A 22,157-nucleotide genomic window follows, 5' to 3' on the forward strand; every position below is an offset into this window, starting at 1 on the left:
GATTGTTCATTGTTCTTAAGATCCAAGGGTCTGGGTCTGTAGTCACCTAGGCAAATTGGTGAGGCTTTTTACCAAACCTTGTCCAGGAAGTGGGGTGCAAGGTTTTGGGAAGTATTTTGGGGGGAAGGACGCGTCCAAACAGCTCTTCCCCAGTAACCAGTATTAGTTTGGTGGTGGTAGCGGCCAGTCCAAGGACAACGGGTGGAATATTTTGTACCTTGGGGAAGTTTTGACCTAAGCTGGTAAAGATAAGCTTAGGAGGTTTTTCATGCAGGTCCCCACATCTGTACCCTAGAGTTCAGAGTGGGGGAGGAACCTTGACAGAAACTCTTAGCTGTGAAAGTCTAAAGTTGCCCTATGAGCTGAGATGATGCCACTGGGCTCATACAGTAACGTAGGGATGAGGGCCTAGGGCTGCAGGCTCCCAGCAAGGTGCTGTATCCAGGTGCATTGTTGCAGAGTACCCTGAACACAGTGCCTAAGCATGAGGAGTCTGAGTGTGGTGCACAGTGAGAGCCAGGAGACGCAGTGAGACATACATCCCCTTGTGTAACTCTTGGTTCTGTGGTTTCCCAGCAGGTGAGGTGAATCTGGGGCACATGGGCCACACCAACCAGTCTTTCGCCACCGAGTTTGTCTTCCACCCCTTTTCGTCCGTGTCTACGACACAGCAGCTCCTCTTCGTGCTCTTCCTTCTGCTCTACCTGACCATCATCATCAGCAACGCCTGCATTCTCTGGGTGGTCTGCACCGACCACACCCTCCACTCCCCCATGTACTTCTTTCTGGGCAGCCTCTCAGGGCTGGAGGTGTGCTACACCACTGCAGTAGTGCCCCAGACGCTGGTCAGTGTCTGGGATGCCCACACCACCATCACCGTGGCCAGCTGCGGGGCCCAAATGTTCTTCTTTGTGGCACTCGGCAGTGCTGACTGCTTCCTGCTGGCAGTCATGGCCTACGACCGGTACGTGGCCATCCGGCACCCGCTGCGCTACGCCCTCATCGTGACACGACAGCTCTGCCGGTGGCTGGTGGTTGCCTCACTGTGCCTCGGGGGGCTTCTCTCACTGGGGCTGACAGCCCTGGTCTTTGCCCTGCCCTTCTGCGGTCTCCGGATCAACCACTTCCTGTGCGATGTGCCACCCGTGCTGCGTCTAGCCTGCGGCGACACGCGCCTCCACCAGACTGCGCTGTTCAGCGTGGGCGTGGCTGTGCTGGCCGTCCCCTTCCTCCTCATCTGCCTCTCCTACGCCCTCATCACAGCTGCCGTGCTGCGCATCCGCTCGGCCGAGGGCCGGCGCCGCGCCTTCCGCACCTGTTCCTCCCATCTGACGGTGGTGCTGCTGCAATACGGCTGCTGCGGCCTGGTCTACCTGCGCCCCAAGGCCGACTCAACAGAGGAGGAGGACCGACAGATCGCTCTGATCTACACCTTTGTCACACCACTGCTCAACCCCCTCATCTACAGCCTGAGGAACAAGGACATCAAGCAGGCCCTGAGCAGAGCCATGAGGCGGGCATTGGCATCCCAGCCTCGGTGAGGGGCCAGAGGGCCATGTCTCTGCAACCAGTCCCTGCCCCCCAGACCCAGGCTATGCCTGTCAGCCCCATTCCTGCGTCCCCTGCCCCTCTGCAATGTGGAGTTCCAATCCAGGTTCCACTCTTAGGCCTGGTCGCTCCATGCAGCAGAAGCCACCTATTTCTATGCCACAGGCAGGAAGGAGGCAGGGATGCCCGATTTGGGAGTGGAACGTACGCGGGCTCTGAAATGCAGCCCTAGTTGCTGCAGTGCATGAAGTGTAAACCTGTGGAGGCCAAGAGAAATCAGAGGATCAAGGTGAAAACGAGCCGTCAGCCTGTGGCTGCAATAGGGAAGGAGCTCTCTGCCTCCATCTCTTGGTGAACTGGAGGAAAAGGCACAATGCCTGACCTCGTTCGCATGTTTGTTAGCTGCCCTTCCAATGTGAACAATTAACTTTGGGGGATAAGGATATGAAATGTTTTCATCCTTTGTGTGTGGCAAAAAGACAATGGGACTGTACTTAGTGTGTACTAACCAAAATCTCCATCTGGCACTCCTGGGTAATGGAAGTGGGGCTACAATTGGTGTTTTCGTTTGGTTTGTTGAGCAAATGCATGTATGCATGCAAACAAACATGCAAGGATTATGCCCAAGCCTCATCTTAGCTCTTTAACTTCTTCTGTGAATGGGGGAAGGGGTGTGGGTTAGGATACTGAGAATATGAATCTACCATTGTGCTGACAGATAGTCCTCTGTAGCAAGATGCCCTTATTCAGTACCACTAGAGTTATAACAGCAATAGTTGTGTTTGGCACTTCAGGCTGAAGATCTGGCATTGAGGCTACAAGTGATGGGGGTAGGGATAGCTCAGTGGTTTGAGCATTGCCCTGTTAAACCCAGGGTTGTGGGTTCAATCCTTGAGGGGGCCATTTGGGTCAAAAATTGGGGATTGGTCCTGCTTTGAGCAGGGGGTTGGACTAGATGACCTCCTGAGGTCCCTTCCAACCCTGATATTCTATAATTCTATGATGGTGTTGTGTGAAGTGACACAAAGCTAGCATTGCAGCTAGAAGAGGGTACATGATAGAGAGGCAGAGGCAAATCATTTCTTCATAGAAATCAAGCACCACGCCCCCACCCCCGGGGGCTTGGGATGGACCTGTCTGACTGCACTCTGGGCTGGACTATGCTAACCATGGACTGGAGGGGAAGGGAAGAAAGGGGTGCGTGAAAGGGACATTTGTCCATCAGACAGGCACACTGGTCTCTGGGAAAACTGAGGCAAAGGACTACTGCCCATGATATTATGTTTTACTTACTATTCACGTAAATACACAGTTGATTTGTTGTGTTTTCCCAAATCAATGCTGTGTTCCTTTCCCACTTAATAACATTTCCTTGTTTCTATACACAGACTCATGGCTCGTGAGAGGGGAAGTGTTGCCTGTTAAGGGCTCACAGGGAAGGGTTTTCCCAGGTTTCTTGTGGGTGCTTGAGCTGGTGTGTTTGTTGATTTTAAGGGGAACCCTGAGATATTTTACCCGGCCCTTTTTGCTGCTGACAACACCTGGCTGAAGGGTCACAATACACCAGAACCAAGTGATCATTGATTTTCCTGTTCTTGTTGTCTCTTACTGGACTGGTTGTGTGGGAAGGGGGAAATAAAAAAGGGGCAGGCCAAGAATCCTCTTAGAGTCAGCTCCGGATAGTGATGCCAGGGAATTACTTCACCCTGGAGAAAAAATTATTGGTTACGTGGCACCCTGGTTAATAAAATATATGACAAATGATTCTCCTTTCTCTGGCATCATGTGTTACTAAAACCTATGATTAAGGTGTCTGGGTTGTTAAAAGTGGCAACTAATATTGGATCTCTACATGTCTGGGTGCCCAATCTGAGTGGTATTGGGTTGATTTTCAGAGGTGCTGAGCATCCACAACTCCCAGGGACACTGACTGGCATTATGGGTGCTCAGCTTCGCTGAAAAGCCCTTTTTAAGTTGGGCACCAGCCATGGAAGCACCCAAAGTTAGTGGCTAATAATTAAGAATAATGAGCTGGGGGTCAAAAAATTGGAATTTCCATCCTGTGGGAGAGTCCAATATTTTGATCATTGTTTTTGTCCTAAATTGGGATGAAATGTGAACACAAAAACTTTTCACACAACAAAAAGTACCCAAAATGTTGATTCAGAAATATCAAAATGTTTTGTTCTGGGTTGACAGTGATCTCTTCAGCTGAAGGAAAAGCCTGGAAGCGCTGCCCCAGAGGCGGGAGCCAAGAAATCCTGGGATGCCCAGTGCTGGGCAGTCTACTCCATAACAAATATCCCTTCACAAACAGACACACAGAGGCAGGCACCTCATTCACCTGAAATAATACCAATATTGCCCAGTTTGTCCTGTGGAGACACTATTCATTTACAGAAAACTTTGTGGAGGGGAGTTAAAGTTGTGGCTGCCTTCCAGAACATTGGTTAATAAGCATTTATGTGGGCAACAAATATTTGCCAATGGGCTTTTCAATCTAGCTGCCAAAAGTCCAGTGGCTGGAAGCTGAAGCTAGACAAATTCAGACTGGAAATATGGTGCAACATTTTAAGTGTTAGTCCTGCTTTGAGCAGGGGGTTGGACTAGACAACCTCTGGAGGTCTCTTCCAACCCTGATACTCTATGATTCTAAGTAAGGATAATGAACCAAGGGTTGTGGTGGATTTTCCATCACTGGCAATTTTTAAATCAAGATTGAATGTTTTTCTTTGCTTGCCCAACCAGGAATTAAGTCAAGGAAGTTCTCTGGTCTGTGATATGCAGAAGGTCAGATTAGATGATCACAATGGTCTCTTATGGTCACTTAATCTATGAATCTTTTGGTCTCCTCTCATAAAATAGGCTCTCCACTACCCTGCTCATCCTGGTAGCCCTTCCCTGCACCTGTTCCAGTTTGAATTCTGGCCATATGATCTATGAATATATCAGTGTGAAAATTCTGTACCCCAGACGCAGCTGCTGGAAAATCTCCCTGGAGAAAATGCTCCATCATGGTGTCCCCTCTACACTTTAAAGAAACAGTAATGTTACAACAACAGCAAAACCCAAACCACACAGGTAAGAAAAGCAGGGAATGTAGTCAAAGCAATGCTGCCTGCAGACCGGTCCGAGCTGCTAGGTCCTTCTCTTCATGGGCAAAAAATGTGCTTTTCCACTCTGCTAGCTTAAAGGAGTTCCCTTAGCACACGGGCTGCCGTCTGCAGCCATGTTAGCTGGCCATTTCATAGCCTAGAAGGGAGCTAGCCATCAAATAGGAACATAGGACTGAATCTTGGGTCTTTGAGTCCTGTCCCCTGCTCTCACAGGAAGCTCCGTCATATAGGCCCGTTCAAAAATGTATCAAACTCTACCTTAAAACTCATAGAATCATAGAATATCAGGGTTGGAAGGGACCTCAGGATGTCATCTAGTCCAACCCCCTGCTCAAAGCAGGACCAGTCCCCAACTACATCATCCCAGCCAGGGCTTTGTCAAGCCTGACCTTAAAAACTTCTAAGGAAGGAGATTCCACCACCTCCCTAGGTAACGCATTCCAGTGTTTCACCACCCTCCTACTGAAAAAGTTTTTCCTAATATCCAACCTAAACCTCCCCCACTGCAACTTGAGACCATTAGACCTCGTTCTGTCATCTGCTATCACTGAGAACAGTCTAGATCCATCCTCTTTGAACCCCCGTTCAGGTAGTTGAAAGCAGCTATCAAATCCCCCCTCATTCTTCTCTTCCGCAGACTAAACAATCCCAGTTCCCTCAGCCTCTCCTCATAACTCATGTGTTCCAGACCCCTAATCATTTTTGTTGCCCTCCGCTGGACGCTTTCCAGTTTTTCCACACCCTTCTTGTAGTGTGGGGCCCAAAGCTGGACACAGTACTCCAGATGAGGCCTCACCAATGTCGAATAGAGGAGAACGATTATGTCCCTCGATCTGCTGGCAATGCCCCTACTTATACAGCCCAAAATGTCATTGGTCTTCTTGGCAACAAGGGCACACTGTTGACTATTATCCAGCTTCTCGTCCACTGTCACCCCTAGGTCCTTTTCTGCAGAACTGCTGCCTACCCATTCAGTCCCTAGTCTGTAGCAGTACATGGGATTCTTCCGTCCTAAATGCAGGACTCTACACTTGTCCTTGTTAATCCTCATCAGATTTCTTTTGGCCCAATCCTCTAATCAGTCTAGGTCCCTCTGTATCCTATCCCTACCCTCCAGCGTATCTACCTCTCCGCCCAGTTTAGTTTCATCTGCAAACTTGCTGAGGGTGCAATCCACACCATCCTCCAGATCATTAATGAAGATATTGAACAAAATCGGCCCCAGGACCGACCCTTGGGGCACTCCGCTTGATACCGGCTGCCAACTAGACATGGAGCCATTGATCACTACCCGTTGAACCCGACAATCTAGCCAGCTTTCTATCCACCTAATAGTCCATTCATCCAGCCCATACTTCTTTAACTTGCTGGCAAGAATACTGTGGGAGACCGTGTCAAAAGCTTTGCTAAAGTCAAGGAATAACACGTCCACTGCTTTCCCCTCATCCACAGAGCCAGTTATCTCATCATAGAAGGCAATTAGATTAGTCAGGCATGACTTGCCCTTGGTGAATCCATGCTGACTGTTCCTGATCACTTTCCTCTCCTCTAAGTGCTTCAGAATTGATTCCTTGAGGACCTGCTCCATGATTTTTCCAGGGACTGAGGTGAGGCTGACTGGCCTTTAGTTCCCAGGATCCTCCTTCTTCCCTTTTTTAAAGATGGGCACTACATTAGCCTTTTTCCAAACTAGTTAGGTTGTTTGTCCCTGCTACTTTTCCTGGGAGGCTGCTCCAGAATTTCCCTCCTCTGATGGTTTGAAACAGATTTCCAAATTCCAGCCTGAAGTAACTCAAGGCCAGTTTCATCTCCATGTGTTCTTGTGCCAACGCTATCCTTTAGCTTAAACAGCTCTTCTCCCTCCCTGGTGTATTTAGAGAGAGCAATCAGATCCCCTCTCAGCTGCCGATTTGCTAGGCTGTCAGAGACCCACAGCTGAGCCCAGACACAGCTCATTGCCCTCAGCTGATTCATCGAACACACCTGGCCCTCTCATTGGCCAATGACTCCAGTAGGCACATTCTTAAACACTACCACAGCCATGGGTCTCTGGCTGTTCAGTGGCATTCCACACCTGCAGCTGTGTTTCTGGTCTTGCGTTTCACTCCTGGTTTTCTTCCCACGGGTCCAGGATCCTGGCTTCCACTCCTATTCCTGCTACAACTGATACTCTGGCTCCAACCCTGGGCTCCTGATTCCTGGCTCTTGGCTCCAGATCACTCCCTGGGCTTGGTAATATGGCTCCTGATTTGGGCTCTGGTCACCTCTGCTCCAACCACTAGGCCAGCCTCCCGCCCTGACCATTAGGCAAGACCACCCATGTCCTGGTCCTTAACATAGGCTTAACAAACAAGCCAAGTGCCTTTAGTCACCTCTCATATGTCAACCTATCTCCTAATGAGCTTTTTCAGTCAAGTCAAGATAATGCCACTGAGCTAGAACCACACTCTTGGTCCATCAAGGTAGGGCCTAAAGAGATCTGAATGACAACTCGGCCTGGCGTGTGTCAGACCATTAAGCCTGGTCAATCTTCAATGACTGACTCTGATTGATCAAGAGGAAGATTGTAATAGAGAGGATGAGGATGATGGGGTAGAGCTGCGTGTGTGGGTGAGGGACAGGACTGAAGTAGCACAAGGTGCTACAGGGAAAAGGGACCAAGAGGAACTGGTAGAGCTGGGAGGGGTGGAGAAGTGGACTGGCAGGAGTGTTGCAGGCTAGGAGCTGTGGGTGTACTTGTTGTGGGACTGTACTAGCAGTAGGAATGGAGGTGCAGCATCAGAGCTGTGTGTGAGGAGCTGACCCTGCACCTAATGGAGTTACTTCCCTGCCACTCATGGTGGTCCCTTTGTCTCTGCTGGGCACAACCCTAGTCCGTGTCTTACCTGTCATTTTGCCAAGTTTGCGTCTCTCAGATCAGACCTGTCATCTCTCCCTAACGAGCCCCTTTGCCACCTAATCATTTCCCAGTGGCAAAGGGAACATTTTCCAGGGGACTCAGAGAGATATATTAAAATGGGTACAGTGCTAGGTGCAGGGAAAGCTGCAATGAGATTCCATAAGAGAAAAGCCAAATAGGTTGCCCTGGGATGGTCAGTTTCCCACCTTTCTTTCATACACCCCCGACCTCTCCAAGGGTTTGCACAGGAAATGCCCCAGGGCTCCAAAGGATTCAGCACTGATGCCCTCACAGATGTAACATCACCTTCTCCGTCCTTCTACTTCACTTGTAGCTCAGTGGTTTGCATGTAGGCTAGGGCAGGGAGAATGGGTTGCTCAGGAGACTGAGGCAGGATCTCTTGAGCTCTAAGTCACTGGTTTTAACCTGGCCTGAGGCTGGATAACCCCGGGTATGGGAGAACGGGATCCATAGTTTCTCACCTCCATTGTTATTTGTGTTCTGCTGTTGCCCAGGAACCCCAGACCCAGAGCAGGCCCCCCTGGGTTAGGTGCTGTACAAACACAGAACAAAAAGACACCCCAAAGATTTTACAATCCACCAAACTCCCTGGAAAAATCATGGAGCAGGTCCTCAAAGAATCAATCCTGATGCACTTGCATAAGAAGAAAGTGATCAGGAACAGCCAGCATGGATTCACCAAGGGAAGGTCATGCCTGACTAATCTAATCGCCTTTTATGATGAGATTACTGGTTCTGTGGATGAAGGGAAAGCAGTGGATGTATTGTTTCTTGACTTTAGCAAAGCTTTTGACATGGTCTCCCACAGTATTCTTGTCAGCAAGTTAAGGAAGTATGGGCTGGATGAATGCACTATAAGGTGGGTAGAAAGCTGGCTAGATTGTCGGGCTCAACGGGTAGTGATCAATGGCTCCATGTCTAGTTGGCAGCCGGTATCAAGTGGAGTGCCCCAAGGGTCGGTCCTGGGGCCGGTTTTGTTCAATATCTTCATAAATGATCTGGAGGATGGTGTGGATTGCACTCTCAGCAAATTTGCGGATGATACTAAACTAGGAGGAGTGGTAGATACACTGGAGGGGAGGGATAGGATACAGAAGGACCTAGACAAATTGGAGGATTGGGCCAAAAGAAATCTGATGAGGTTCAATAAGGATAAGTGCAGGGTCCTGCACTTAGGATGGAAGAATCCAATGCACCGCTACAGACTAGGGACTGAATGGCTAGGCAGCAGTTCTGCGGAAAAGGACCTAGGGGTGACAGTGGACGAGAAGCTGGATCTGAGCCAGCAGTGTGCCCTTGTTGCCAAGAAGGCCAATGGCATTTTGGGATGTATAAGAAGGGGCATAGCGAGCAGATCGAGGGACGTGATCGTTCCCCTCTATTCGACATTGGTGAGGCCTCATCTGGAGTACTGTGTCCAGTTTTGGCCCCCACACTACAAGAAGGATGTGGATAAATTGGAGAGAGTCCAGCGAAGGGCAACAAAAATGATTAGGGGTCTAGAACACATGACTTATGAGGAGAGGCTGAGGGAGCTGGGATTGTTTAGCCTGCAGAAGAGAAGAATGAGGGGGGATTTGATAGCTGCTTTCAACTACCTGAAAGGGGGTTCCAAAGAGGATGGCTCTAGACTGTTCTCAATGGTAGAAGAGGACAGAACGAGGAGTAATGGTCTCAAGTTGCAGCGGGGGAGGTTTAGATTGGATATTAGGAAAAACTTTTTCCCTAAGAGGGTGGTGAAACACTGGAATGCGTTACCTAGGGAGGTGGTAGAATCTCCTTCCTTAGAGGTTTTTAAGGTCAGGCTTGACAAAGCCCTGGCTGGGATGATTTAACTGGGAATTGCTTCAAGCAGGGGGTTGGACTAGATGACCTTCTGGGGTCCCTTCCAACCCTGATATTCTATGATTCTATGAAACTCGATTGAGGGGGAGGGGCTGGTCCAGGGAGGTGAGAGGATGTGGAACCTTTCATCTTTGGGGCCTCAGTTCCACATCAGAGGAATGAGCTCTGGGGCTCTTGAAACAACTCCAGTCAAAGTGCTAGCTGATGTGGCTGGAATGTCCCGGGTAGTGGTGCGGGGAGCCGTTAGCATGAACTGCACCTTTTCCCCAGCTCCTGAGACAAGGTTAGTTCAGCCGCTGGGCCCTTTTAACCAGCCCATTGACATTGGAGTGACAGCAGGCCTTCCCTAGCATCCTTCTGAGCCTCATGGAATGTAGATGGGAGAACAAGTCCTCCCAAGGGGAGCCTGGCACAGGATTCACTCCAGGGGCTGAGACCGTACGCTCCAGGGAGCCAGGCCCTCCAGCCCTCTCCTATTCTCAGCCCAGCTCCTCCTGACAGCTCAGAGGGGAGGAGCTCTTTGTCTCGCCTGGCAGATAAAAACCCCTCCCTGCTGGGCAGCTCCAGTTTTCCTCACCATCTCTACTTGCTGAGCTCCAGGTTGAGCCATCTGACCCCTGTGCTGGTCCCCCTGACTCCCATGTCCCCTCCTGGTGGCTGGGATCCAATGGAGACTCCCATCTGTGCAGGCTGGACCGCTCGGGAGAAGCCACCCATCTAGATAAGGCAGGTACCTTCAGAGTCCTGCTGTGCAGATTTATCCCCTCTGGCTTGAAGACACTGTTTCCCCATTGCCACCCTTCCCTCCTCAGGAGGTGGTGAATGCTGGGAAGCCCATGCAGGGAGTGGGCAAAGGGTATTGGTGGAAGGATGTGGGGCTATTAATTTTTCTTCTCCGTGCCTCAGTTTCCCCATCTTACAGAGAAGGATAATGATACTGGCCTACTTTGTGGAGCACTTTGAGATCTCCTGATCAAAAGGGCTACAAAAGACCTAGGGATTGTTATTATCGGGGATCCTGCTGCCAATTTAGCTATTTTAAAATATGACTCTGGATAGAGTTCCACAGATATGCCCGCAGATCCATCTGCATGCTCAGGGTCCAACAATCCATGCCATACAACGTGTAAAACTGCCTAGGTAGGCACAGGAACTCGCCTATAAACAAATGGGCCCTTTATCTGCCACTTTGTTTGCAATCCAGTTACACCTCACCAGCGTGGCTGTCAATGGTTAGACGTCAGGGAATGCGCTATGTGCCATCCCCCCCCCCCCAACTTAGTGATTTTGTCACTAGATTTAGAGACTTTTTGGTTTCCCTAGCGAGGAAATAAGTTCAAAGCGACAAGTGACAAATCTAGAGACTTTCACTGCCAATTACAGTGCTATTCAGAGAAAGAAGTTGCCAATTTGTATAGTCACAAAATCATTCACAAGTAGCTCAATAGTATTAATAAAATCCATTCCATGCTCTTCTTACTGCATTCTTTTACATACCAAGTCAATGTCAAAGCTCACTTGGGCATGGCCTCAGAAGGAAGTGCATTCCAGGGTTTCTTGGGCTTAGAGGCTGCGAATGAGAGGCTGGGTTTGACTAGAGCGCCTGGTGGCAGAATAAATGCTTAGCACATAACTGGGACTCAGCTTTGATTCCTTGGTGGCGGGGAGAGGATGAAAAGCCAGATTTAATGGGGAGGGGAGGCTGGAAGAGGGGAGGATACAACTGCCTCTAAGGGGAAAAGTCATGATCTTCTGCTTAATAAAAACTGTTAGTGACCAGGGCAGGCACCACTCCCTGGGTGAGGTTGACGCAGGAAAAAACATTTGTCAACAGATCTTTCAGCCTTTGCCCACTGAAATGTTACCTGTTCAAAAACCCTCTCCAAGGAGTGGGAAGCTGGCTCGTCTAGCAGAGCAATTCCTTGGGATTCTGCAGAACCTGCCTTTGGTACTGGCTTCTGTGCTCACCGTGCCTGGGCAAAAGGATACTCCCAGCTGCTGAACAGAAAGCAGCAGCAATGCTGGGTGCTCCCTCTCTGGCTGGATCGTCTTGGCAGCTGAGTTTATTTTGTTATCATTGACCAGCTCTGTTGGTGTCTCTCAGCTGGTAGAGGGCTGACAGGGAGTTTCTGGCTGTCTTGGCTACACGGGGCAGGGCTGGGGCCCCCTACTTCTTAACCTGGCATTTGGCTGCCCCTCCAGTCCTCCTTTTGGAGCTCTGCTGTCTGGGGGCACAGCCCAGATTCCCCTAGCCCCTGCGGGGCTGAGCTGTCCTGGGCAGCAAACCTGCCTCCCCTGGAGCAGATGTTGCCTTGAGAAAAAGCTTGTGTGGAATTCTTTCCATGCCACCCAAGAGGGGCAGTTTGGTCTCTCCAGCCATAGAACAGGTTATTCTTTGTGCCGATCAAATCCCACCAGAGGGTCACTGCTCCCCTAGATCCTAGGGCTCAGCTCCCAGCCAGCAAAACCCCCAAACCATGCCTGGGATCACTAGGGGCTTTGCTGCAATTGTTGACTCTGAATTCTCTGAACTTCCCTTCAATTCTCTCGTCAGCCTGTGTGCGCATTTTGTCTGCTTGAGATTTAGTTGTTTGGAGAGGAAGGTGGTTGGAGGTTGGGGGGGGGGGGGGATGGAACAGGGATCTGCAAGTTTCTAGACCACTCCAGCAACAGCAAACATTCAGAGGAGTGAGATGCAAAGGGACTTTGCTTCTCCGTGAGATTCATTCAGAGGGAAACCGGAGAAAGAGAATAGCCCTTTACATAAAGGAGAGGGGGAATTAAAATTTAAAAAATGAAGAATGTTAAAAATAGGGGGAAGAAAGACAAGGAAAGATGATACACAGAAAAAAGAAGGCAAGGAAGAGAGCAAAAGGCTGGGCAATTTGGTGCCATGGAAATGATGACCCTGTAAAGTGACGTTTGATTCCTTGCACCAGGTCCCCAAGCCCTCTTTTATCTTGCCTGAAATCATCTTGTGTAGCCAGGACAGCCAGAAACCCCCTGCCAGCCCCCTGCCAGCTGAGAGACACCAACAGAGCCAGTCAGTGATAACTTCATAAACTCAGCTGCCAAGACGATCCAGCCGGAGAGGGAACACCCAGCATTGCTGCAGCTTTCTGTTCAGCAGCTGGGAGTGTCCTCTTGCCCGGGCAGGTGTATATAAATTCTCTTTTGAATTCTGTGGGAAGTTTGTTTACTGACAATGTTGACACTTTTTTAATGCCTAAATAGCGACATCTAGCGACTTTGCAGGGTTTCTCTGGTGACTTCCTACTATGTGGAGTTCGCACATGTGATATTTGCAGTTGTCGCACTGCAAACGGCTTCATGATGCAGCAGCTCCCAGGTATCATGGTGCCTGAAGTTAATCAGATTTTACTGCTACAGGCCCTGATTCAGCAAAACGTCCCTGTTCAGGACAGCACCTCTGCACATATTTAACTTCAAACCTGGGTGCAACTTTCAATGGAGTCAATGGGCCCCAGGCCTGCCCTACACTCAGATGTAAATATTTTGGCTGTGACCCTGTCATTCCAGACTCCAAATATTCCCCACATGGCTCCCAAATCAACATAGTGCCAAGGACTCCAGCTGAGGGGCTGGCCCATGGGTCCCACTGGCTCCTGGGTACAGTGAAAGCTCCGTTAGTATGGGTACCTTCTTTCCCGATTTATCAGCATCTCACACTGTGTGCTGACCAACCCTTCCATCCCATCGCTGCCTGTATATCCGCAGGGACTCTCATCATGGCAGGCGTTGTAACTCACATCCCGGGTTGGCTTCCTCCCCTCCAGACTCAGAGACCGTTTTGAGAACACAGGTCGAAACCTCTCTAGGCCCCAGCTCCACCTCCGTGAGTGGGGATAACAATAACTGCTCCCTTCCTTGTGAGGAGTGTGGTGCCTCTGCTCTGTGAAGAGCAGAGAATAATTAAGGCCACTCAGAGGAAAAGAGGAGCTAGAAGATCCTCAGTGCTAATACAGGTGTGATCCTCTAAGCCGAGGAGTCATTTTTAGGGAGTCATTTCTGGCCCACAGTCTCCTGAAACGTTTGAAAGAGAGACCAGGGTTCAATTCAGATCCAGGTCAGGGGACTCCGAGTGAGTAGCTAATTTAGCAAGGTCACCCAGGCTGCCCGGATTGAGCTGAGGCATGAATGATGCCTGGGGGGGGGGGGGGTTTGCTGAGGCGCAAATGATGTCGTGTGTGTGTGTGTGCCTCATGAGAGACAGTGACACCAGCCTTCATGCTTCCTCTTTTAAAACAGCTGCATTGGAGAGCACATGTCCTCCGAACCTGCGAGGTCTCCCAGGCTGGAAGAGGCAAGGTGGGAGGAGATTTGTGCAGGGAGGAGAGTTATGAGAAGCAATGGGGTAAAGGAGTGGCATTGGGTGCCTTGAGGAATCTGGCCCCATGGGTGGTGTCTTATCGATCTCACGATGTCGCTCATTGTCTCCCAGCAGAGCATGAGACAGTGGGACCAATGCCCTCAGGGAACTGCACAGTGGTGATGGAGTTTATATTCCTGGCCTTTCCCACCCACCCAGATCTTCAGACCCTGTTCTTCATGAGCATCAGCCTGGTCTTCACAGCCACTGTGACAAGGAACCTGCTCATCCTGGTGGCGATCCGGGGGGACGCCTGTCTGCACACCCCCATGTACTTCTTCCTGGAGGGCCTGTCCATCGTCGAGCTTGGCTATGCTGCAGCCATCTTCCCACAGATACTGGTGAATGCCCTGCAGGAGAGGAAGAGAATCAGCTTTGGGGGCTGTGGGGCCCAGGTGTTCTTCTTTCTTGGTCTGGGAAGCTCAGATTGCTTCCTGCTGGTGGCCATGGCCTATGACCGGTACGTGGCCATCTGCCACCCACTGCACTACATGCTCATTATGATGTGGCGGTTCTGCCTGTGGCTGGTGGCCACTTCGCTGGCCCTTCGGGGGCTGCTCTCCCTTCTGATCGTGGGGCTGATCTTCCACCTGCCCTTTTATGGTTCCAGTGGGGTCAACCATTTCCTTTGGGTTGTCAACCAGGTGCTGAAGCTGGCCAAGACCGACACCCACTCCTAGGAGATTGCCCAGTTCATCGCCAGTGTCCTGATAGTTATCCTCCCCTTCCTCCTGATCTGTATCTCCTGCGTCTACATTATCACTACTATCCTGCGCTTCCACTCAGCCAAGGGCCGGCGCCATGCCTTCCACACCTGCTTCTCCCACCTCATGGTGGTGCTGCTGCAGTACGGCTGCCTCCGCCTGGTCTACTTGCACTCAAAAGGCAGCTGGTCGGATGAACTGGACCGGTTGATCTCACTGGGATACACATTTGGAAGTCCCATCTTCATCTTCAACCCTTTGATATACAGCCTGAGAAACAAGGAGCTCAAGGAGGCCATTGCAAAAGTCCTCAGGAGACGCACAGGTTAACAGCTTTGCAGAGGATACAGGTCAAGATGGGAAATGACATCTTGGATCTCCCACAGTCAGTAGCTGCCCTTGGGGAGGGAGCTAAGAGTGAGTTGTGTCTGGGTCATTGTTACTAGGTAGATTTAGTACTACACATTCAGAAGCTGGATGTTTGGTGTGGTAGTTTTGAGTCTGTTCCCATAGGTTCCCTGTTGCTGGGATCAGACTCCATGAAGGCGAGCAGTCAGGGCAGCTGCTTTACAAAAGGCCATGTGTTCTGTGTGAGTTGGGAGAAGCTGAGCCAGGAGCAGAAAGCAGGCTCTTTCCCCTAATTCTGAAGCATTTTGTAGCAGGTTAGTGATATTGTTACCCTCCAACAGGGAAGGCTGGGCAATGTTAATTATAGCAAAGGGAAATTGGGAGGGAAAATTTCTTCTATTTTAATTGTATGCGTTGAATGTTGTTTGATTTTAGCCAAACTGTTTTAGTTAAATTTTCTCAACTAGTGCGATTCACTCACTTTACTTTAAATGTAGTACTGGGGAAAGAGTCATTTATATTTTGCTAGTCTCCATTTTGTGTTTTCTCGTAACTGGGTTTTGTTTGTTTTTTTTTGTAAGTCTATACACTTAACTGAGTGGTTGGTTAATCAGTCAGCTGACTGGCTAGCAGTGATTTCAGCAGAGGAAGAGGAAGAGTCTTCATGGATTCCAACTGAAGAGTCCTAGGAGCAAGTGGAGGGAAGAAGTTGTTTTTGACTCAGCAGATTGTATGGATTCGGTGATCAAAGCCTCTAACCGAGATTCAGGTTAGCTCAACCTCAGCTTTTGGGAACTCTCAGTTTCTTCTCACTGTGTTTCTGTGGGGACTGAACAGTTCAGATTTTAATTAGTTTTCTTTATGTTTATGTATAACTGTGAGGATAATATATATGGATTATAAAAAAGCCATGTTGTCTTGTAAAAATTAAATTATTATTTGTTTCTTTATCATAAGATTTTATAAAGTTGTTATTTAATTAAATTCATTGCTTTTGTTCCTTTTGGGACTTGAATGTGGGGAGGTTGACCCTGTGCAATCCTTGCTGAAAATCTGTAGAGGCTGAATTCTGGGTCTCCAGCTGCTTTTCTATGGGAGTTGGGTTTTTTTAGGCACAGGAGTAGGGCAATGAGGCAAACTGTAGCACACCCAAAGGTTATACTTCTCCCAATTATGTTACTTAATTTCATATTTTTTTTCATTAAAACTGTCTATTCTTAAATTGATTCCAAGTGACCACGGTTCCCAGTCTGATGCACTGTGGATTCAGAAGGGTGGGGACTTTGCTGCAGAATTGAAACACAGGTTGCTACAGAGGATGAAGGAAGGCTTTCTCCTGGAGATGATCAGGAAAGAGCTCACTAGAACTGTGGTGAAACACAGTAAGGAAACTGTTGGCCTCTTACTGACCCTTAGTGGGGTTGGCCCCTTACTGAACCTAGGCCGGGGAGCCCTACCAGTGGGAACCCAACTCTACCGCCAAGTGGCCTACCCATAGGAACCCTAAGCCTAGGACGTGGAGCCCTACCCATAGGAACCCTAACCATAGGGCGGGGAGTGTTACCCATAGGAACTCTAACCATACCTCAAGTGGCCTACGCATAGGAACCCTAAGCCTAGACCGGGGAGCCCTACCATAAGGAATCCTAACCCTACTTCCAAGTCGCCTACCGATAGGAACCCTATAACCAGTTTGTGTAATTCATAACGGGGGGAGGGGTCACAAAAAGTGGTGCGTATCTTCCTGCACATTGAGGGAAGGAGCAAATTTCATGAACTTACACTGTATAGAGCTATATGCAGCGCAAGACAATACAATTTTGTGTTTACACTCCAAAGGGGGTATGACCCTAACTCCAAATGGCCTACCTATAGGAACTCTGATCCTAACTCCAAGTGGCCTACCTATAGGAACCCTAACCCTAGGACCAAGAGCCCTACCCATAAGAACACTAACCCTAGAGCATGGATCCCTACCCGTAGGAACCCTAACCCTAACTCCAAGTGGCCTACCCAGAGGAACCCTAACCCTAGGGCAGGGAGCCCCACCTACAGGATCTTTAACCCTACAGTGTGGGTACTGGGTAAAAAGCTCACGATCTAAGTATTAGACAAGAGACAACAGGTGGAGACAGAGATATGGAGTGATGGGTGTGTACAATGAAACAGTAAGTGCTGATGGGAGGTGGTCTCACTTAGGTGCCGCATGGTCCTACCTACTATCCCCATAGTTTGGGAAAAGATAAGTGTGGGGACATTATTGTGACTATACAGGCTACAAGCAGGCTCTTAGCTGGCTGTGGACCTTCAGTTCAGATAACCTATTCCCTTCACCCTCATGACCTCTTGACAATCATTGTAGACAGTGCGATGCTGTATGATTGAAGATAACCATTTATATAATTGTTTATACCACTGTTGCACAATTGCACTAAATTTGAGACAAAGTATATCATATAAGGTACCAGAGGATGGACTGAGCTGACAATACCACCTGTAGGTTTCATAGCGGCTGAACTCAGTTATGAAGCTACGTCCCGCCATCTCTCCAAAGAAGACACAAGAGAAACGCAGACGTCAGGGTTCATGGTTACAGTCGGGTGACATTTTTCAAATTAAACCTTTTTTGTGAAATATGCAGATTCCTCAGCACCAGAACGGTTCATGAATTCATGATCATTTGGCCAAACTGTTCGTTTTGGTGTGGGTGTGTGTGGAAGAGGGTATGGAAAAAATTGAAGTGTTTTGATTTTTCACTTTGAAATAACTTTTCATGTCAAAAATTCCTTTACTTTTTTTTTTATTCCAACCCATTTTAAAATGGTCAAAAGCGAAACAAAACAGTTTGTTTGACCCAAACTTACATTTTAAAAAAATATTAGATTGACCAAACATTTCAGAAATGTTTTATTTTTCATCAGACCCACAACTATTTTTTTCTAACTTTTTGAAATTGCCAACAAAGAAATAAACCTGTTATTTGCCCAACTCTGTTAACAATCATCCATAGCTCCTTTGCGCACACCCCGGATATTACAGAAATGCACTGAGAAATCTGCACTCCATGTTTCGTAGGTAAATGGAGACACTGAGGCATGGGAGGAATTGACATGTGCAAGGGAGTGAGTGCCAAAGCCAGGATTATATAATCAGGAGTCTCTGGCTCCTAGCCCAGTGCTCAGCCCACTAGTCCACACATAGACCTATGTCATGGTCGTCAGTAGGTGGACTGTGGGCCAAATCTGGACCGCCAGACACTTTTGATTGGATCCCAAAATCTTTTTATTTACTTATTATTACCATTATTGTTATTATTTTGTTTTCGCTGGTGTCTGGATCTTTACTATACCTTGACCAAGAAATGTGGATCTTGACAAAAAATAGTTGACTATCCCTGTCCTATGTGCTTTCTAGAGGGTATAGCACTGGAATGGGACTCCAGAGAGCTGATTCTGTTCCTGGATCCACTGCTGGTCTGCTGGATGATCTTGAGCAAGTCATTTCCCCTCCCTGTGCCTCAGTTTCCCCATCCATAAAATGGGACTAATGATCCTGATATCCTTTGTAAAGCGCTTTGGGGTCTGCTGATGAAAAGCTAGGGATTGTTATTATTTAGGGCCTGATCCAAATTCCGCAGAAGTCAATGGAAAATCTCCCATTGTTTCCAATGGGTTTTGGCTCAGGCCCTCAGACTCCTTAAAACCAAACCTCAAAGCAAACCTTGCATACCCCTAATCATTTTTGTTGCCCTTTTCTGAACCTTTTCCAATTCCAATATATCTTTTTTGAGATGGGCAACCACATATGCACACAGTATTCAAGAATAGTAAATATGGCAGGCGACCAGCTTGGCTTAACGGTGAAATCCTAGCAGCTCTTAAACATAAAAAAACATAAAAACATAAAACATAAAAAAGAAGCTCACAAGAAGTGGAAGGTTGGACATATGACCAGGGAAGAGTATAAAAATATTGCTCGGGCATGTAGGAATGAAATCAGGAGGGCCAAATCACACCTGGAGCTGCAGCTAGCAAGAGATGTCAAGAGTAACAAGAAGGGTTTCTTCAGATATGTTGGCAACAAGAAGAAAGTCAAGGAAAGTGTGGCCCCTTATTGAATGAGGGAGGCAACCTAGTGAGAGAGGATGTGAAAAAAGCTAATGTGCTCAATGCTTTTTTTGCCTCTGTCTCCACGAACAAGGACAGCTCCCAGACTGCTGCACTGGGCATCACAGCATGGGGAGTAGATGTTATAGTGCATTCATCCAGCCCTCTGCAGAGAAAGAAGTGGTTAGGGACTATTTAGAAAAGCTGGCCGTGCACAAATCCATGGGGCCGGACGAGTTGCATCCAAGAGTGCTAAAGGAATTGGCGGCTGTGATTGCAGAGCCATTGGCCATTATCTTTGAAAACTCGTGGAGAACGGGGGAAGTCCCAGATGACTGGAAAAAGGCTAATGTAGTGCCAATCTTTAAAAAAGGGAAGAAGGAGGATCCTGGGAACTACAGGCCAGTCAGCCTCACCTCAGTCCCTGGAAAAATCATGGAGCAGGTCCTCAAGGAATCAATCCTGAAGCACTTACATGAGAGGAAAGTGATCAGGAACAGTCAGCATGGATTCACCAAGGGAAGGTCATGCCTGACTAATCTAATCGCCTTCTATGATGAGATTACTGGTTCTGTGGATGAAGGGAAAGCAGTGGATGTATTCTTTCTTGACTTTAGCAAAGCTTTAGACACAGTCTCCCACAGTATTCTTGTCAGCAAGTTAAAGAAGTACGGGCTGGATGAACGCACTATAAGGTGGGTAGAAAGTTGGCTAGATTGTCGGGCTCAACGGGTAGTGATCAATGGCTCCATGTCTAGTTGGCAGCCGGTGTCAAGTGGAGTGCCCCAGGGGATGGTCCTGGGGCCGGTTTTGTTCAATATCTTCATAAATGATCTGGAGGATGGTGTGGATTGCACTCTCAGCAAATTTGCGGATGATACTAAACTGGGAGGAGTGGTTGATACGCTGGAGGGCAGGGATAGGATACAGAGGGACCTAGACAAATTGGAGGATTGGGCCAAAAGAAATCTGATGAGGTTCAATAAGGATAAGTGCAGGGTCCTGCACTTAGGACGGAAGAACCCAATGCACAGCTACAGACTAGAGACCGAATGGCTAGGCGGCAGTTCTGCGGAAAAGGACCTAGGGGTGACAGTGGACGAGAAGCTGGATGTGAGTCAGCAGTGTGCCCTTGTTGCCAAGAAGGCCAATGGCATTTTGGGATGTATAAGTAGGGGCATAGCGAGCAGATCGAGGGACGTGATCGTTCCCCTCTATTCGACATTGGTGAGGCCTCATCTGGAGTACTGTGTCCAGTTTTGGCCCCCACACTACAAGAAGGATGTGGATAAATTGGAGAGAGTCCAGCGAAGGGCAACAAAAATGATTAGGGATCTGGAACACATGACTTATGAGGAGAGGCTGAGGGAACTGGGATTGTTTAGTCTGCAGAAGAGAAGAATGAGAGGGGATTTGATAGCTGCTTTCAACTACCTGAGAGGTGGTTCCAGAGAGGATGGTTCTAGACTATTCTCAGTGGTGGAAGAGGACAGGACAAGGAGTAATGGTCTCAAGTTGCAGTGGGGGAGGTTTAGGTTGGATATTAGGAAAAACTTCTTCACTAGGAGGGTGGTGAAACACTGGAATGCGTTACCTAGGGAGGCGGTGGAATCTCCTTCCTTAGAAGTTTTTAAGGTCAGGCTTGACAAAGCCCTGGCTGGGATGATTTAATTGGGGATTGGTCCTGCTTTGAGCAGGGAGTTGGACTAGATGACCTCCTGAGGTCCCTTCCAACGCTAATATTCTATGATTCTATGATTCTATGATTCAGCAGGAGACTGGCAAAGATGGAAGGATATTGTGAGGGCCATGAGAGTGAAAGAGACAGAGAGAGAGGAGTGAATGGGATTGCATTCATTTACATCAGCTGAGAATTTCATGTGAGAATTTTAAACACTGGGCCAAATTTTCAAAACTTCTCAGCCCTAACAAGTCCAATTGATTTCAACAGGACTTAGGGTGTTTTCTTATGGTATTTAGGCTACTAAAAACGCACTTGGGTGCCTAGCAGGATTTTCAAAGATGCCTAAGCAGGTTGAGTACCAAATTTTCACTCTTGGCTCTTACACAGAGAAATTTGCAAATAAATGGCTCATGCAGATCAAAAGTTAGGGTGGGAAGGGAGGGCAGGTCAGAAGAAGATTGCAATGGAATTCCAAACTCAGCCTTAACTATAGAATCACTGCTGCACTGCCATAATTCATGAACAAAGCTCCATGCCTAATTGCAAGACCATCACTCTTACATGGAGATGCAACCACTGCAAACATAGACAGTCCATACTATAGCTGCCAAGCTTCCCCTGGTTCACTAAGAAAGGGATCACTCCAAAATCATGTTCTTCAGCAGGTCATGTTCTTCTGGAGAGAGGAAAGATGCTCGCTGATGTCTGGTTTTGCTAGAACCAGCAGCCAGGTGCTTCAAGGGGAAATATTTAGCAGGGTCCTTGGACCTGAGTGAGCTGCTGGATGGGCATCCCCACACCCACGACCAGAACCGAGGGACCCTCGTGGGGTCCCATCTGTGGCCACTGCACCAGATGAACGAAAGGAGACAGCAGCTGTTGCGCTAAAGTCTCTGTTAGAAGCTGCTCTGCCTTTGACTCCATCCAGAGACCTTGTGGTTCCCTTTTTTGCTGCCTCTGTGACAGAGCCCCAAAACAATTAACTTCTTGCTGACTAATTGGAAGGTAGCGCTTGCTCTGCCATATCAAGGGATTATTTTAAAGGCTGGGCATGGTGTCTTAGTGATCAGTGTAATGTGGGAGACAAGAAATAAAGTTACTTTCCTTTCAGAAATATTTTCATCCCCTAAAACATGTATTACCTCAGTAAAAGCATCCTGGAAATTGATAGCTGTCTCAAAAAAAATCTCTATTCATCCACTGAAATGTTTCAATGGATTTTCTTCTCCCAATTCCCTCCTATTGAACCTTTGATGATTCAGCAACTGGACCTGGCATTATCCTTTATTATGCCCACTGCACCTTTGGTGGCTTCCTTGAGACGTAGGTCAGGGCAAAAACCAGCACTAATCTTAGGGTTTCATCTTGCTGCCCCTCACCGCAGAGTCTGTGTGCCATCCATGTAAAATGAACAGCGACAGCGAAGTCCCTGTTAGACTTCATGGAGTCTCTGGCACTTCTTCCTTTTTAGGATTAATAACTCTGCCTGGGATAGG

The 22,157-nt window shown here is 48.3% G+C and overlaps 1 protein-coding gene and 1 pseudogene across 1 annotated transcript; both read left to right on the top strand.

The window, feature by feature from the left end:
• The first annotated feature begins 599 nt into the window (after nucleotides 1–599).
• LOC144266623 (olfactory receptor 10Q1-like) lies at nucleotides 600–1,541 on the top strand. The gene has a single exon (XM_077820065.1). The coding sequence runs from the start codon at nucleotides 600–602 to the stop codon at nucleotides 1,539–1,541; it is 942 nt and encodes a 313-aa protein (XP_077676191.1).
• Nucleotides 1,542–13,914: 12,373 nt separating this feature from the next.
• Nucleotides 13,915–14,853, top strand: LOC144266082 (olfactory receptor 10W1-like; annotated as a pseudogene).
• The last annotated feature ends 7,304 nt before the right edge of the window (nucleotides 14,854–22,157 follow it).

The sequence above is a fragment of the Eretmochelys imbricata genome, chromosome 6 (assembly GCF_965152235.1).
Source record: "Eretmochelys imbricata isolate rEreImb1 chromosome 6, rEreImb1.hap1, whole genome shotgun sequence".
In the NCBI taxonomy this organism is placed as follows: Eukaryota; Metazoa; Chordata; order Testudines; family Cheloniidae; genus Eretmochelys; species Eretmochelys imbricata.